The sequence below is a fragment of the Gossypium arboreum genome, chromosome 13 (genome assembly GCF_025698485.1).
Source record: "Gossypium arboreum isolate Shixiya-1 chromosome 13, ASM2569848v2, whole genome shotgun sequence".
Classification (NCBI taxonomy): Eukaryota; Viridiplantae; Streptophyta; class Magnoliopsida; order Malvales; family Malvaceae; genus Gossypium; species Gossypium arboreum.
In genome coordinates, this window is record NC_069082.1 from 40,007,356 (window position 1) to 40,022,901 (window position 15,546).

A 15,546-nucleotide genomic window follows, 5' to 3' on the forward strand; every position below is an offset into this window, starting at 1 on the left:
GTTTCTGGGTCCCCTGTCACGACTTTGAAAATTTACCATAAATTATCCAGAATGAATTAGAAGTCATGCCTTACATTTCCAGATTCCTTTTTCAGTCTAGTTTCATTAGAAACAAACGGCATCAGTATTGAAACCCTGTACAGAGAGATATTCAAGTTGTAACGCGCGAAGGTCAGTGTAGTCGACCCCTGTAACATGGGTGACTTTAACTAATAAACTGTACCAATTGGCCCGTCCAAAAATTCTAGAAATAAATCCATGGATGGATATATGAGTCTAAATTCAGGGAAAATTTACGTAATCAGTTTCCGAGTTGTGAAACTCGAGATATGCTTTTTAAGGCGACAGCGATGCAGTTTTCCAGCTTGCCTGGGAATGTCAAATTGGTCGGTGCCATAAGTGGTTTTGGCTTGTTAGCCCCTCGTGTCCGACACCGGCAACGGTCTCGGGTTCGGGGTGTTACATGGACCACCTCCTAATGATGGCTGTGTGGCTATGGTGTATTGAGTGATGTCATTATTAACTTTTTTCAAACAGTGATTTAGATGACGTCTTAAATGAGAGGTTCCACTAGAAGATTTAGCAGAGAAGATACTTATATAATTATTCCATAATATATGAATTATATAATTTACTATCATAAAATGTTAGCCCAAATTAGCCCAAATTATTCTTGAAAAAATGGAAGATACAGAATTTAAGTAAGTTTCAAAATAGGAAAAATGGTACAAACATTTGTACTTTTGCATATTTTTAATATAAAATAATGGTATAACATGATTTTTTTACAGTGTTGGTTGTAGTTTCCAGCAATTAAAAGAATAGAAAAACCAGAAACATTAATGAGACAATAAAACTATTGAACGCAAGTTAGAAAAGACAAAAGTAAAACTAACGAACCCAAGTCTCTTTGAGTTAAAGATAAAGATAGCTTCTCCTAGTACTATAATAATGGTTATGTAATGTCAATAAATCTTGAAGTAAAGTTTGATTATCTTTTGACAGAAGCTCCAAGAATCTTTTTAATTTGTTCTCTCTCATTTAAACTTCTTTTTTTTTGTGTGTAAAAGATTTAAATACTTATATTGGACATTGAGATTTTGCATGATTGAGAATGTACCTAAGATTTGGTTTGCATAGAAAAGAATAGTATAAAAATAAATTAAAGATCAACTTTTCCATTTTCAAATATTGGAATCTGAGACCTTCGGAGTCCAAAACCAAAGACTCAATTCTCAAGTTCCAATAGAGGAAATGGGTATTCAAGAAGTTTGGCACGAGATTTTTAAGTTATAACATCTCTGCAATGCTTCAGCACTAGCAGTATCACTAAGAAAGATTGAATCACCCTAGAACTCTGAATTAGAAATTGTTGTACTATTTAAAAGTTCACTTTCTTTCAACATGTGGTTTAAAAAAAAAAACTGAATTTTATTTTTTACGGTATTCTCTAAGTAAGCCAAATAGAGGATTCTAAAACCTAAATAGCAATTTGATACATTTGAGCATTTATGCTATTCCTTACAAAAATAAATAAAAATTCTTCAATCCCTGGCCAAATTCCCAACTTAAGTAAATAATAATAATAAAGAAAGACCGAGATTCCAAATCTCCAAGACTCTATTATAATTGCTCAAGAAGAACTAAAGCTTCATAAGAATAATGTAATGCACTTGGAAGTTTGAATAAATCTCAATTACTAAAATAAAACACAAAACCAAGCTTTGATAAAGTTAACAAAAAAAAACAAAGAAGAAGAAGAAGAATTATTTGAAAAGAATAGAAAAAAGAAGCTCTGCCATAGATCTAAAAAATTGAAATTCTTAACATTACTAACCAAAATAATTGAAATGCAAAAAACCAATAGCTATGGTTAAAAATATTTTAAAAATAAGAAGAAGAAGCTTACTGTGTTGTGGGGAGCTCGAAGACCGCAAATGAAGAAGCGTGGAGAGGTTTTCTCTACTATCTTTTTTGGCCTCTTTGCCTATTTTTTCTCGATTCTTTGAGGAAAAAAAAAGCAAAAAAGCTAGAGACAATGAGCTGAGCTGAGCTTAAGGCTTTTAAGAGTGTTAAGTTGTTTGATATAAGCATGTAGGAGGTGGAGATGAATGTGGTGATCAGGTGGTGAGCAATGTTGCGAGACAACCTTCTTTGATCGGTGGAGGTGGTAGTGAATTAGGGATTTTGATTTTGGAAATGGGAATAAAGGGGAGGAAGGCACGAAATGAAAGTGAAACTATAAAAAAGTAAAGTTAAAAATTAAAAATGATTAAAAATAAAATAAAATATTTAGTATATAATTCGGGCTGGGCCAAGCCGTGCCCAGGCCAAAAAAAATCCTACCTGAGGCCCGGCTCGTTTTCTAAACGGGCCTCGTTTTTTGTCCAAACCCATTTTTTGGGCATATATTTTTACTCGAACCCTCTCATTTTTCGAACGGGCCTTCGGGCTAGGCCAAGTGGCCCGGCCTATGATCAACTCTAATTATTACTACCAAAAGGTAAAAAAAATTAAATAAATAATTATTCCTTATTAAATTTAACTTGAAAATTAATAATAAATTAAACTAAATTTTATAAAAAAAAATTAAATACCTCAAAGAAAGAGAATAATAAATTCAGATTATTATAATAAAAAAGTTATAATGAGAAAACAAGCCAGCTTGCTATAAGTTCAACTTGATTGTCCAAATATATGTTCAGACACGATATTGAACAGATAGTGAAACAAAAATGAAAAATAGAGAATGTAAAGAGATTTGCACATAGTCATTTGTTAACGCGGTTCAGAAACAATTCTACTTTGCGAAGCCTCGCTCAGTGAATAATTCTTATTTGACAATCCTCCGGATCACCTATAGGCTTAAGCCCAATCTACCTTTACACAAATAAGTAATTATAGCCCCAACACCTACCCCAATTGTTACAAATCACTCACCCAAAAAAACTCACTTACATCAAGTATAAACTCTCCATTAAAAGCCTAACATAAGAGTGCAAAAAATACCACGTATAATAACCAGCCAAAGGCACTATAAAAAGCACCTTCAAATGTCGGCACAACGGACTATTTATACTAAAGTCAACATCTTCTCCAAGTAGACTTGATAAAGTAAAACTCTCAGATATAATTTGAATATATCTACCAAGATCACCCGTCGAGCAAAGATGAAAGTCGGCCTTAGTGATCCGACGATGCCGAGTGGAAGTGCAAAGGATAGGCACAAGCCTTATCCACAAAACTAAGTCTATTTCAACTTCTTTAAAACTCCAAATTTGACCATAACTGTAAGGCACAATAAATCACATCCATAAATCACGTTTTAAGAGTTCATTTGTTTATGAAACATCACATGAAAAAGCCCAAGTGAAATAAGCCAACAAGACACCTAGGTTGTCCTAACATCTTGACTGATCAAACATTGAGTCTTTAGTGTTGAACAACATTTGTCCTAACATATAATATCTTTCAATTAATTTAAATATTTTTTAATATTATAAGTATTGCTAACATTTTTAATAACTTCATTGATCTTAATTATTAACTTTATCTCCTTTTGTCTTAATAAAAATGTTGTATTTATGTTTTTAAGTTGAACTTGTTAAACTCTAACTTCAATTTATTTTAAATATATTAATTAATTAATTTTTATAGAGTACTTCTTTTAAAGTTTTTATAATATATCTTTTAAAATTTTTACCCATAGTAAGTTTTTATAATATATCTAAAATGTAACAATTTAATGAGTTGAATGGACTATTAGTATAAGTATGTTTGTGTCCATTGTAAAATCATATAAACTTAAATTGGCACCTAAGCTCTACCTAATTTCTCATCTTAGCACCTAATTTTCTTTTATTAAAAGTAATAATCACCCTAATACATTTCTCTTAAAATTTCCAACTAATTAAAAGCTACCATGTTGCACAAAAGCCACATAAGCATTAGCATTTATATCAAATAATTTCAAAATTAAAATAAGAATATTTTAAAAGATAATTTTCAAAAAAATTATGAATTTTTTAAAATAAAATATTAATTATATAAAATTGAAAACATGTATAAAAAGTCTAAAGATACATATAATTTGAAATTTCAACAAAAACAAATCAAATATTCAAAACAAAAATTTTAAATATATAAAATTCAACTTTAAAAAATTCTAAAATGTATTTTATAATATATAAATTATACATTATAAGACTAAGTATATAATATATATCATAAAACGAAAAAAGAATATAATATATATCATAAAACTAAAAGATAAATAAACAACTTCAAATTAAAAGTTAATCAAGATTAACCAATCAACACCAATCAATATCAGTTAACTTCGACCAACACATCAACCCCTGATCAATATCGATTAACATGCAGTTGTCAGGGAGTCACGGATCAAAACCTATGATAAATGAACATAAACCATCCCATGAAGATCAACTGATGGATCCACTAGAACTAACCCAATTTATGAAATACGTGGAGTATTTGAAGCCTTGGTGGCCCAAGAAAACATTCTAGTAAAACTAGTGTTACTAAAGTAATTATTGTAAATCTTGTAAGACAAAAATTTATAGATTTTAAAACCTTTAGGACTCTAATATTGTATATAAGCGCTAATCTTAGTCGTCGATATAATTCAATACGTATCTTGTGGAGTTTTTTGTTCTATCCAAACTCTTTTATAATTTTAAGTTTGCTTCCATTCTATTTCAATGCCTTACAGAAATTCGCTTGTGAACTCACTGTTTACTGTTTAAAAATTAAGTTGACTCAAACAGATTTAAAATTAAAAAAAAATCAACTAAAATCAATGTGATTTATGAAATTAAAATTCCAACCCATTACACAATATTATAACTTTTATACCACATCACAACCTACATTGATCAACACATCATCAATACTAATCAACAAGCAGTAGTAGCTTTTTACACCACATTCAGCCATTGACTAAGTGAAGTTTAAACTTCAATTTATCATTTAAGCACATTATATAGCATCAATAGATTCCAAATGACACTAATCTGTAAACGTTTTATTTTATATTTATTCACCTTTTATTTGATTTATGCATTTTATTCTAATTACATAAAATTGTGTTTAATACTAATTATTATTTTAGTAATTTTAATATGTATTATAGTATCAATTGAAAACCCAAGCAAGCCAAAAATTAGTTAATTTTATGTCGAAGGTTGCCCAAAGGAAAAGATAAAAATGCTACATGCATAAAGAAAAGAACATTAAAGTTTTTTTTTTTTTTTAAATCCATTAAAACTAAGTAAGAGAATGTGAATTTTTCTTTTCATATAAAAAAAAATGAAGCCTCATGATTTAGAAGAAAAGAACTAGAAAGAGAGTGATATATCAGTTAAACAAAGACAAAGATACAATAATCCTACCACCAATTGTAGGTCCTTGGTTCACCATTGCCAAAACTGGAGAACCTTGAAGCCGAATATCTATGAGAATTCTTCGGTTTAGAAGACTGAGAACCCAATATACGACCACTAGATTTCTTACGTCCCTCAGTGGATGGCGTTGAGGGAGAATTCCAATGGTTCCTTGTGTACTTCCTATTGGAGAAATCTCCAGCATCTTCTCTGATCCAACCACCTCTTTGCTTTTCTTTTCGTGGTGTACTGAAGCCCTTCTCTTCTGATTTTATCTTTTTCCTTTTGCGGACCTTGCCATGATCATGAGGTGCAGACTTGTATCCCAAGAACTCTCTATTTTCTCTACGAGCTCTTTCACTAGGAGTAGATGGTTCACGATTTCTTTTACCAACCTGTTACGATAAATATAGTCACTGTCCATAACACATCAAGCTGAAACATTACGCTGCACTTAAAAGAACATAAATAATAAATGGACCACACTTGAAACTGTACTGAAATTTACCTTAGCAGAACTGCATTCGCGAGCAAAGTGTCCTCCTCCTCCACACTTGTAGCATAAGCTAGACGATGGGGTAGAGGTGATGCATTCACGTGCAAGGTGTCCTCCTCCACCGCACTGATAGCATATGCTAGGTGACCCATTATCGGTAGTTTCCTTTGTTTCTCCACGTGATCGACCACATGACTACATAAACAATTCCCATATAAAATGGTACAGTTAACACTTACTAGAAATGAACATTTGCAAAATGCATACATATAATCATGTGAATGAAAGAACTATTTTGAACCCGAAAGTTCTATGGAAGATTGTTTACAATAGTGATTTCTGGATAATATAAGTGATGTCAGCAATTAGGTATTCAACGTAATACTCAATCCAGTTAGCTTGTGAAGAGAAATGGAACATATTAGTGGACAGCAGTAAGAGACTTGTCAACCTTTGGGAAACCATAAGGAATCATATGGAAGTAACCAAATTTTTTAAAAAAGAAATACAATTAAAGTAACTGAAGAAAGCAGACAGAATGTGCACACATATTGAGAATCAAATATGACTAGAAAAAACATTTTTAAAAATAAAAGGAATGGATCAATTGACAAGTGGACACGTTGAGAATCACAGCCTGAAAATAAGTTCAGGGACAGAAAAGCAACCTTTTTGCAATTCGTTCTAATAGAATATGCACATGACAAGTAAAAACTCACCAAACCAGTATGACCCACTTGGCCACATCTGTAACAAGAAACTTCTCTTGCATTGGTATCAACAGAATTAACACAACACAAATGGCCAAAACTCTTGCAGACATAGCATTGTATTTCCTGATTCAGGAGTTAGAAAAACATAAGTAATATGATTAGAGAACAGGAATCCTAACAGAAAACCACAATTGACATCAATGGAAAAGACAAAAAACCACAATTGACATCAATGGAAAAGACAATAATTAACAACACTAGTAGGAAACATGCAGAAACCTTGATATCATCACGAGAATAGTCATTCCTGCATGAAAACATGTCATGCCCAGAACCTCCACATCTTAAACAAAATCTACCATGCTTTGAGCCACTGTTGTGTTTGTCTGGACAATCCTTTGCACGGTGACCACTTTTTTTGCATATGAAGCAATCTTGCGTCTACAAAGAAATTAAAATTACAAGCACACCAATACTAATGCCCCAATTAAAATTTTCAAAACATGCTTTAACAATCACTGGTAGGACCACTTTATAATTTCTATTTGAAAATGAAACAATTAGAGGAAAGGCATAAAGAAGTGATAGGTAAATGATGCATCCACAATTGGATCTACAGACCCTTCAAAGAGCTAAAGCCTACTAGAAAACAAGGAGGTACCTGCTTAACCACTAAAGTTTATCATTGTAATATCACCAGTGTGTTAAGCATCTTATTTTATAAAGGCAACACATAAGCGTGTCCACCATTTCCAGGAAAGAAAATTGTAGTAACTTCAAAAATACTCATTTCCTACCTATGAATAGATAAAAAAAATTAACATAAACGGCCCACCCACTTCCAACCCAAAAAGGGCACAGCACAATTCAGAAAAGATATTAACTTCAACAGAAAGCTAGAAGTTAAAAGATATTTAATAATTTAAACATCAGTCTTCCCGTTCATACCTTTGAGCACTGTCTAGCCCCATGATCCAAACTCCCACAAAGGAAGCATGGTTTCTTCCGCTTTGAAGCAGATTTACAGTTCACTGCCATATGCCCTTCTTCGCCACAATTATAGCATGTTTCCCAACCACTATCTGGAGGATCAAAGTATCTCGCCCCCCGCTGATATAAAAAATAACAAAGAGATGCTGAAAACCAATCCACCAAAGGGAAATTTTCTTCTAAACCACAGTTCAAAGAACATATTTAAACTCACAAGAAGCTTCCGGAGTACAATATTGTCAGATTTGTCTACAGTATTTGAGTCAAGAGATTCAACAGTCTCTACATCGTTAGCCATAATAATCTCCTCAACTGTCTCAACCTTCTCTATCATCTCAGCTTTATTTCCATCCTCTGCAACTGTGACCTGGTGCAATAACAAAAGAGATTGCAAAATTAGATAAAAAGTTAGCCATATAACATGCTGCAAGATTGAATCCAGTACAACATTTATTCAACAACACACTCAATGAGAAAAAAAAAACCAATACATAACCAGCTGTGACGAAAACCATAACAGAAATAAAAGCAATCTTGACAGTTAAAAGTCCAATTCTAACTATTTTTTGAAGCCAAGTCCAACATACCAGAGTTGCATTATTGGAATTATGAAGTACAACAAAAGTACGATTCCTTTCCTTCATTTTCCTAGCAGAAACTCTTTTTTATGCCCATAAATTACCCAGTGATAAGATTAATATCAGTACCCAAAGGCAAGATAGTCTCCCTGAAGGTAAGGTCACCCTCTTTACACTTCTTTCATTTCATCAAATTACTTGATATCTCCACTATCTATGAGATACTGAAATAAACATTGAAAGTGCATATTATAGCACTAACTAGGGCGCCCCTTGATTGCCTTATTCTTGCACACCCTAAAATGTGAATAACCACCACAAATGCGGGCATCAGTGCATTACCAAAGAACTGTAATCTATAGCAGGCATTCTATAAATAATAATAATGATAAAGACAGGGAAAAATCAAAAAAGAGGCCGGTTCCTGATAGAAGTTTGCAGGAAAAGAGAAAAGGTCAAGTTTTCTCGGTAAAGAAGACCTCCCATAACGAACTTGGAGAAGGAGACAGAACAAAAACCAAGAACTTATTAACCCAACAAACAGAAAATATTTATTCAACAAGACTTATCCAACAATTCTTCAATAAATAGTTTGACCAAATAACTAAGCGGAACGAGCTGGAATTCAAATTATCATAGCAAACAAGCATAGAGGATCCCTCATTTGAAACAGTAATCGTAAATCCCAAAGCCTATCTATATTTACAACACTTCAAATCATATTAAAAGTTCCACAAATTTATGATTCTTTACTTGTATCATCTCATCAACTCTCTGTAGTAAAAAAATTACTTTTAAATAAATTTCAACTACATTATTTTTTTCTCCGAGCAGCACATTGGATCAAAACAATCATTTCTGAAGAAACAACAAAAACAGAATTTTAACCTTCTCAGTTTTCGTTTTCTTCTTTTTCCTTCTAACAATTTTCTTACTTTCCAAATCCAAATCTGCCTGTTCACGGCCACCACTGGTACCAGCTACATCAGATCCCCCGCGTGACGACGAAGCCAAACCCACCACAGAAACGACGCCTGGGTCATCGGAAACGCCGTGGCATCCTTCACTAAATCTCGTCGCTTTCACCAATAGTGCTTTCTCCACGATCTTCAAGCTTAGGTCTTCATTGGCTTCGTCGGCGTCACTACTGCTTAGTACCATCAATGGTTTCGAATCTAATGGTCCCGATTCGTTCTCTTCGATCTCAAATTTTGCTGATTTGGCCTTGCCCTTCTTCGCCATGAAGATCTTTTGTAGGGAATGCAATTTTCTTGATAATTAGGGTTTGCAGTTTTCTGCAACTGCAGGGAAATATCCTAAACGGTGCCACGAAAACTAGGGTTTTTATTTTGTTTGACCTTTACTGTCATTGGATTTAGCGGTTGAAATTTGAAAAAGACAGTTGGGCCAGTTAGCCCCAAAAAATCCAGCATTTATGGGCTTTATATTTAAATTTTCTCCCAAACTGGTGTCATTAATTGCTTTATATTTAAATTTAGGCTTAACGACTCAGTTTGCTTTCCCACTTTAATATTTAAATTTTTTGTTTCAGATTGCTACTTACTTAAACTATTATTTCATTATTTGGTTGAATTCTTTTTAACAGCATTAAGAAAACCAATTACAATGTGATGTCCATCAAAATGTGCAAGTCGCACATCCAACCAGAATGTATTAGTTACAATTAATTTATTTAAAATAAAAGTATTAAAGGTAGGTTTGGATGAATGATTCGGTGTGATATGATGTGGTGCGTTTAACTTACTTTTTGTCTCATGTTACAATGTCGTTACAGTATCTAATCTCACTGCTACTGTTGTTTTTACATTAACTGCAAGTAAACACACTGCCCATCAAAACACACTCTAAATTTAAATTTAAAAATTATATTATTAAATATTAACAAAATCTTTGACTTCAATAAACCATTACTTGCATTGACCACTGTTAATCGACATTGACCAGTCGTTGATTGTTGTTGAAAATCTACATGGCTCTATTAGAATGTGTCACCTGCCCTTAATATTTAATTTTTTTCCCGAACTAATGTCATTAATTGCTTTAGATTTAATTTTAGGCTTAACGACATCTTACTTTCTCATTTTAGTACCTAAATTTTTTGCTTCAGATTTATACTTAAACTATCATTCCATTATCTAGTTCAATTTTTCTAATAGCATTAAAAAAATTAGTTACCATTTGGTGTCAATCAAAATGTGTCACATGACAATTAGTTTATTTAAAATAAAAACACTAAATTTAAATTAAAAATTAAAAATTATATTATTAAGTATTTAAATAATTAAATATTAAAAAACTTTTGACTTTGATAAACCATTAACTTGCGTTGACTACTGTTAATTGATATTGACCATCTGTTAACCATCGTTGACAGTCTACATGACTCTATTAGAATATGTCACGTGCCCTTTTGTTTTTAATATTACATATATAAAATAAATTTTATTTTATTTTTAAAATTATTAAAATATTATATTTTTAATATTATTAAAAATATATTTAATTATTTATATTTAATCATATAATAATTATTAATATAATTTATTATTTTAATAAATTATTTAATATTTCAATTTTATGGGTTACTTAAACATACTAAATATATGTAATTACAAGTGATTGTATTCAAATCCAATTAATGGGTGGTTTTTCAAACACGTTCTAAAGAATAATGTTTGTTTCAGTACCATTCGTTTTATTTTATTAATATAATTTTATAATTATTAAATTATTTTAAAATTAATTCTTAACACCAACTCAACGCTTTTTATTGTAGTATAAATTACAATTGAATTTTAATTTACATATTAAATAAATAACTTTGGACCTAAATTGTGACTTTTGTTGGGTGTTTATCGTTTCTAGTAATAGACCTAAAAAATTAAATGAATAATATCATCTTGCCAACAAAATTTTATCTATTAAAATAAAAATTTTCACCCTAAAGTGTTAATATAATCATTTGGGTAAAATAATTTATGTAAAAAGTAATAAAATAAAATGTTATTTCAGAAATCTTAATTTCCATTCTCTAACTTTTCCTTCAAATTGGGGTAAATAAAAATTAAGTAATTCAAGGGAAGCAAAAATACTCAACGCCCTTTACTTTTTCCTTACCTAAATAAAGGTTTAATGCTGAATTCAGCCCCAAACCGTGCATATTTTCTTACTTTAGTATCTAAACTTTTTTTTATTGTTCTATTACTCAAATTGGCCCACAACATTATAAAAAATTCAAACTGTTAGGTGGCATTATTAGAACACGCCACATCAGCCTTCTTTTTATTTTTAATATTATATATATTATATGGATTAAAAATGTAAAAGAAATCATATATAATATATAAATAATTTAAAAGTTTAAAAATATTTTTTATAAAATTATAAAATATATAAATTTTAAAAAGTCAAAATAGTATATAAAAATAAAATAAAGTAATTTAAATTTTAGAAATTTGCAAAATAAAACTTAAATTTTCAAAATATATATTCTAGAAAAATTTCATAAATTTGATTTTTTTTCAAAAACTCTAAAATAGACAAAGTTTAACTTTTTTTTAAGAAAAGAGAAATTGGAATTGTTTATCAATAAAATTGAAAATTTTAAAATATATATTTAAAATTTTCAATAATTAAAAAATAAAAAAACATTATTTTTAGAAAATTTATATTTATGAAAAATATTTTAAAAATTCTGTCAACATGTTCAACAGTCGTCAATGGTCAATAAAGTCAAAGATTTTTAATATTTAAATTTTTATTTTTTATTTTTTAATTTAAACTTAATATTTTTATTTTAAATAAACTTAATTATCACGTGACACATTCTGATTGGTTGGATGTGCCACATGACATATTCTAATTGACACCACATGTAAATTAGTTTATTTAATGCTGTTACAAAAATAAATTAAACTGGGTGATGAACTATAATTTAAGTACCAATTTAAGATAAAAAAATTTAAATACCAAAATAGAAAAACAAGCAAATTGAGAATTAAGGGTTAAATAAAATATGTTATACAAACAAGGAAAATGGTATTACTTTCCTTAATTCATGTTATTTCAGTGTAATATAAAAATAGGATTAGGGTAAATACACTTGACGAGTCAATCAAATTAGTCAATTTATTATTAAATTGATCAATTCAGTCATTGTACCCTTAAAAAAGATCAAATAAGACCAAATTGGAATAGAGTAATATTTATTATTTAAAAATATCATTTACTATTTAACAAAGATAATATTTTTAACTTTTATAGTTCAATAAATAAAATTTTTGTTGGGAATTAAACTGTAATTTAGAAAAAATATAATTTTCAAGATATTTTTATACAATAAATATTAACTATGCTACAATTGAACTTATTTGATTCTTTTTAATGGTATAAGAACTAAATTGATCCGTTTAATAATAAAATAAATAATTGGATCCAGTCCTATAATATAAGTACTTCCCAAATACTTTTTAACATAGGAGTGGTGATCCAAATTCATTGTCATGTAAGATTGTGCTTATTTAACTGAAATGATTTCTAAGAATTATATTGATTTTTATTTTGAAAAATTTAATATTTTTAAGCATGTAGGCAATTTTGTGTAAAATATTTTTTGTTGTTTGAATTTTTTACTTTAAATTAGTTTTTGAAAGTTTTTCTTGAAACATAAATTATATTTTTAAATTATCTTATAATAACTATACTATATTGATAATAATCAGTGTATGAAAGTGAAAAGGGCACATGAAACCTAAAAGAGATAAATGAAACTAAGCAAGATTTTTAAAAATACTCATATTTATGGTATTAAAATATTCATATTTTATATCATAAAAATTTATAACTAAATATTTATAAATCATAATCTATATACCTATAATTAAAATGCTAATATAAAATATTTTTAATACAATAGTAAGAATAATATTCAAATTTTAAAATTAAATGTTGAAATTATCACTAAAATAAATTTTAATATTAAATAATTTTATTTAAAAATTTATTATATATTATTAAATATAAGTATGTATTTTAATAATATTAAAAAATGAGATTAATATTTTAGTATTTTTAAATATTAAAATTAAAATTTTATTATTAATAAAATAATGTTTAGTTGGATTGGAATTAATTTTTATCTAAAAGTCATGTTAGTAATATATACTTTTCAAAAGAAAATAACAATTTCATAAAGAAAGGCCTATCTTTGATCGATAAAAATATTTTTTATTGATGAAACTAACACATAAAAAATAATAAGCAAAATAAGGCCCATAGGCTTTTTTTAATTAATTAGGCCTTTAGGCCAGTTTTAAAATTAATTAGGAAGTAGACTGATTTTAGGAGAAAGAAACGGAAAGCGCGTCCAGCTAGGCACACTTTCTCACAGATGGCAAAAAGCACGCTCAGTTGGACGCGCTTTTCGTTTCTCTTTCCAAGGTTAAGGCTTTTATTTTTTTAAGGTTAGGGTTTGTATTTTATTTGAGTTAGGATTAGGGTAATGAAATATATCTATTTCGATTTTATCTTGAAGTTGATGTGGACAAAATTATGAAAAATGACCCTTGGAATTTTAATTACCATTTGTTGATTTTACATTGATTAAAGGAGAGGGAAGACCCTCTAATTGTTCAATTTCATTTGGTTGATTTTTGGATGCCTATCCATGATCTTCCTATTGGTTTTATCTCTGAAACCATTGCTCAACAATTGGGCAACTTTATTGGTGCCTTTATTGAATATGATGCATCAGCAACTCAATCAGGGTGAGAATCAACGTCAGAAAACCATTGAAAAGGAAGAAAAAGCTTGTGCTACCGAATGGTGAGTCAGTTTATGTTCGTTTTGAATATGAAAAACTTACTTTATTTTGCTTCCTATGTGGTAAATTAGGGCATAGTGGAATTTTTTGCCCGATTAGAGCCTATCATCTGCGACAGGAGTATGTGTTTAACAAGGATATGTCATTACGTGCTCAGTTAAGGAAAGATTTGGCATGGAGAATGTCCCTAAAAATTAGGTTAGTAGAAATTGGGTTAATGAACCGAGAGTGGTCACGACCGAATTTTTATTTAGATAATCTTTTGTTCATTTGATAATAAATAAATATCAATTATAGTGTCCTGCTTTTCTAGCAAGCCTCTTTCTGCTAGTTCCTAGCAGGTTCTTGTGTTTTAAGTTTTTTTATTTTTTCGATGGGGATTAACGGCGCTGATCTGGTTTTCTTTTTAGTGACTCTTTACTTTCATCTGTTTCGGTGGATTTGGTTAATTTCGTTAGTATGGAGAAAGAGTTAGTGGGTTTGTCTTAGATGATGAGGAAGATGAGATTTTGCAGGCAAAAACGGAGAGGGTGGAATTTTGCCTAGTTGGTTACTTTTTGACGGCCAGTGTCATTCATTTCCTAGCAATAAGAAGCACGATGGCCAATCTATAGCATCCAGTTTAAGGGGTCTAGATCTTGGAGTTAGGGGAAAAACGATATTTATTCAGATTCTTTTATACCATGGATTTAGAAAGGGTGATTAAAGGATCACCATGGACTTTTAATAATTTTCTTTTTATTGTTACATTGATTAATGAGGGGTGAAGATCCTTTGAAAGTATTACTTGTTTATGCGAATTTTTAGGTTCAGATCCATGGAGTGCCGACAGGTTTCTTTAATGGGGTTTTGGCGAGGCAATTAGGGGATTTCCTTAGGAAATATGTGGTATGTGATAGTCTGAATCTCGATAGGGGGTTACAATCGTATTTACGAGTAAGGGTGAACTTAGATGTTCGACGTCCGTTGAAAATGAAGAAGAATGTGTTGTTTTCTTTTGAAATTTTCTCTTATGTTAATTTTAAATATGAACGCTTGACCATGTTTTGCTTTTTTTGTGGGTGACTAGGGCGCAATGACTCTTTTTGTCAAGCTAAAATGGTGTTAGGTTTTGAAGTGGCTAAAATGGAATAGGGTCTATCATCAAGAGCTTAATCTAAAAGAGCTCTTGCTATGAGTAGTGTGTGGTTACAGGAGGGAAATGAATAGGTGAAAAAAAGTAAGTTTTCGATGGGGCAAGCAGCAGAAAGAAGCAATCAGAAAGATGGTTCTCATTGGGAGGGTGTGCTAAATATTGACCCAATGTTGGGAGTTAATCTAGAAAGGGATGTATCCGTCATACCTAATGGGGGTGGGGAGTCATCTTCAATGCAAGGTCAAGTATTAATGGATCATGATTCAGAGGAATGTGAGATGAGGGGTTGGGAAGAAAAGACCCAGAAGGGAGGAAGAGAATTCTGCAGAGGTAAAGGAGTTGAGATCATTGATTGTGACAGCCCTAAATTGACCCTAGTCGGAAAGTGGT

The 15,546-nt window shown here is 30.3% G+C and overlaps 1 protein-coding gene across 2 annotated transcripts; it reads right to left on the reverse strand.

The window, feature by feature from the left end:
- Positions 1–5,291: 5,291 nt before the first annotated feature.
- Positions 5,292–9,597, reverse strand: LOC108461117 (protein AIR1-like). Of its 2 annotated transcripts, XM_017760819.2 has the most exons (7): positions 9,068–9,597; positions 7,816–7,968; positions 7,560–7,721; positions 6,891–7,052; positions 6,618–6,734; positions 5,911–6,093; positions 5,292–5,797 (listed from the first exon to the last, which is right to left on the reverse strand). In XM_017760819.2, the coding sequence occupies exons 1-7, from the start codon at positions 9,419–9,421 to the stop codon at positions 5,408–5,410; spliced, it is 1,521 nt and encodes a 506-aa protein (XP_017616308.1). In that variant the 5' UTR covers positions 9,422–9,597; the 3' UTR covers positions 5,292–5,407. The 2 variants fall into 2 exon arrangements, with proteins under 2 accessions (XP_017616308.1, XP_017616309.1); XM_017760820.2 differs by lacking the exon at positions 6,891–7,052 and having other exon boundaries at positions 9,068–9,594.
- Positions 9,598–15,546: the final 5,949 nt, after the last annotated feature.

Coding starts and splice junctions, on each gene's coding strand:
- LOC108461117 (XM_017760819.2), bottom strand. CDS start 9,421: ATGGCGAAGAAGGGCAAGGCCAAATCAGCAAAATTTGAGATCGAAGAG. Junction 7,053..7,559: donor GGGCTAGACAGTGCTCAAAG/GTATGAACGGGA, acceptor ATTTCTTTGTAG/ACGCAAGATTGCTTCATATG. Junction 5,798..5,910: donor GCGAATGCAGTTCTGCTAAG/GTAAATTTCAGT, acceptor TTATCGTAACAG/GTTGGTAAAAGAAATCGTGA.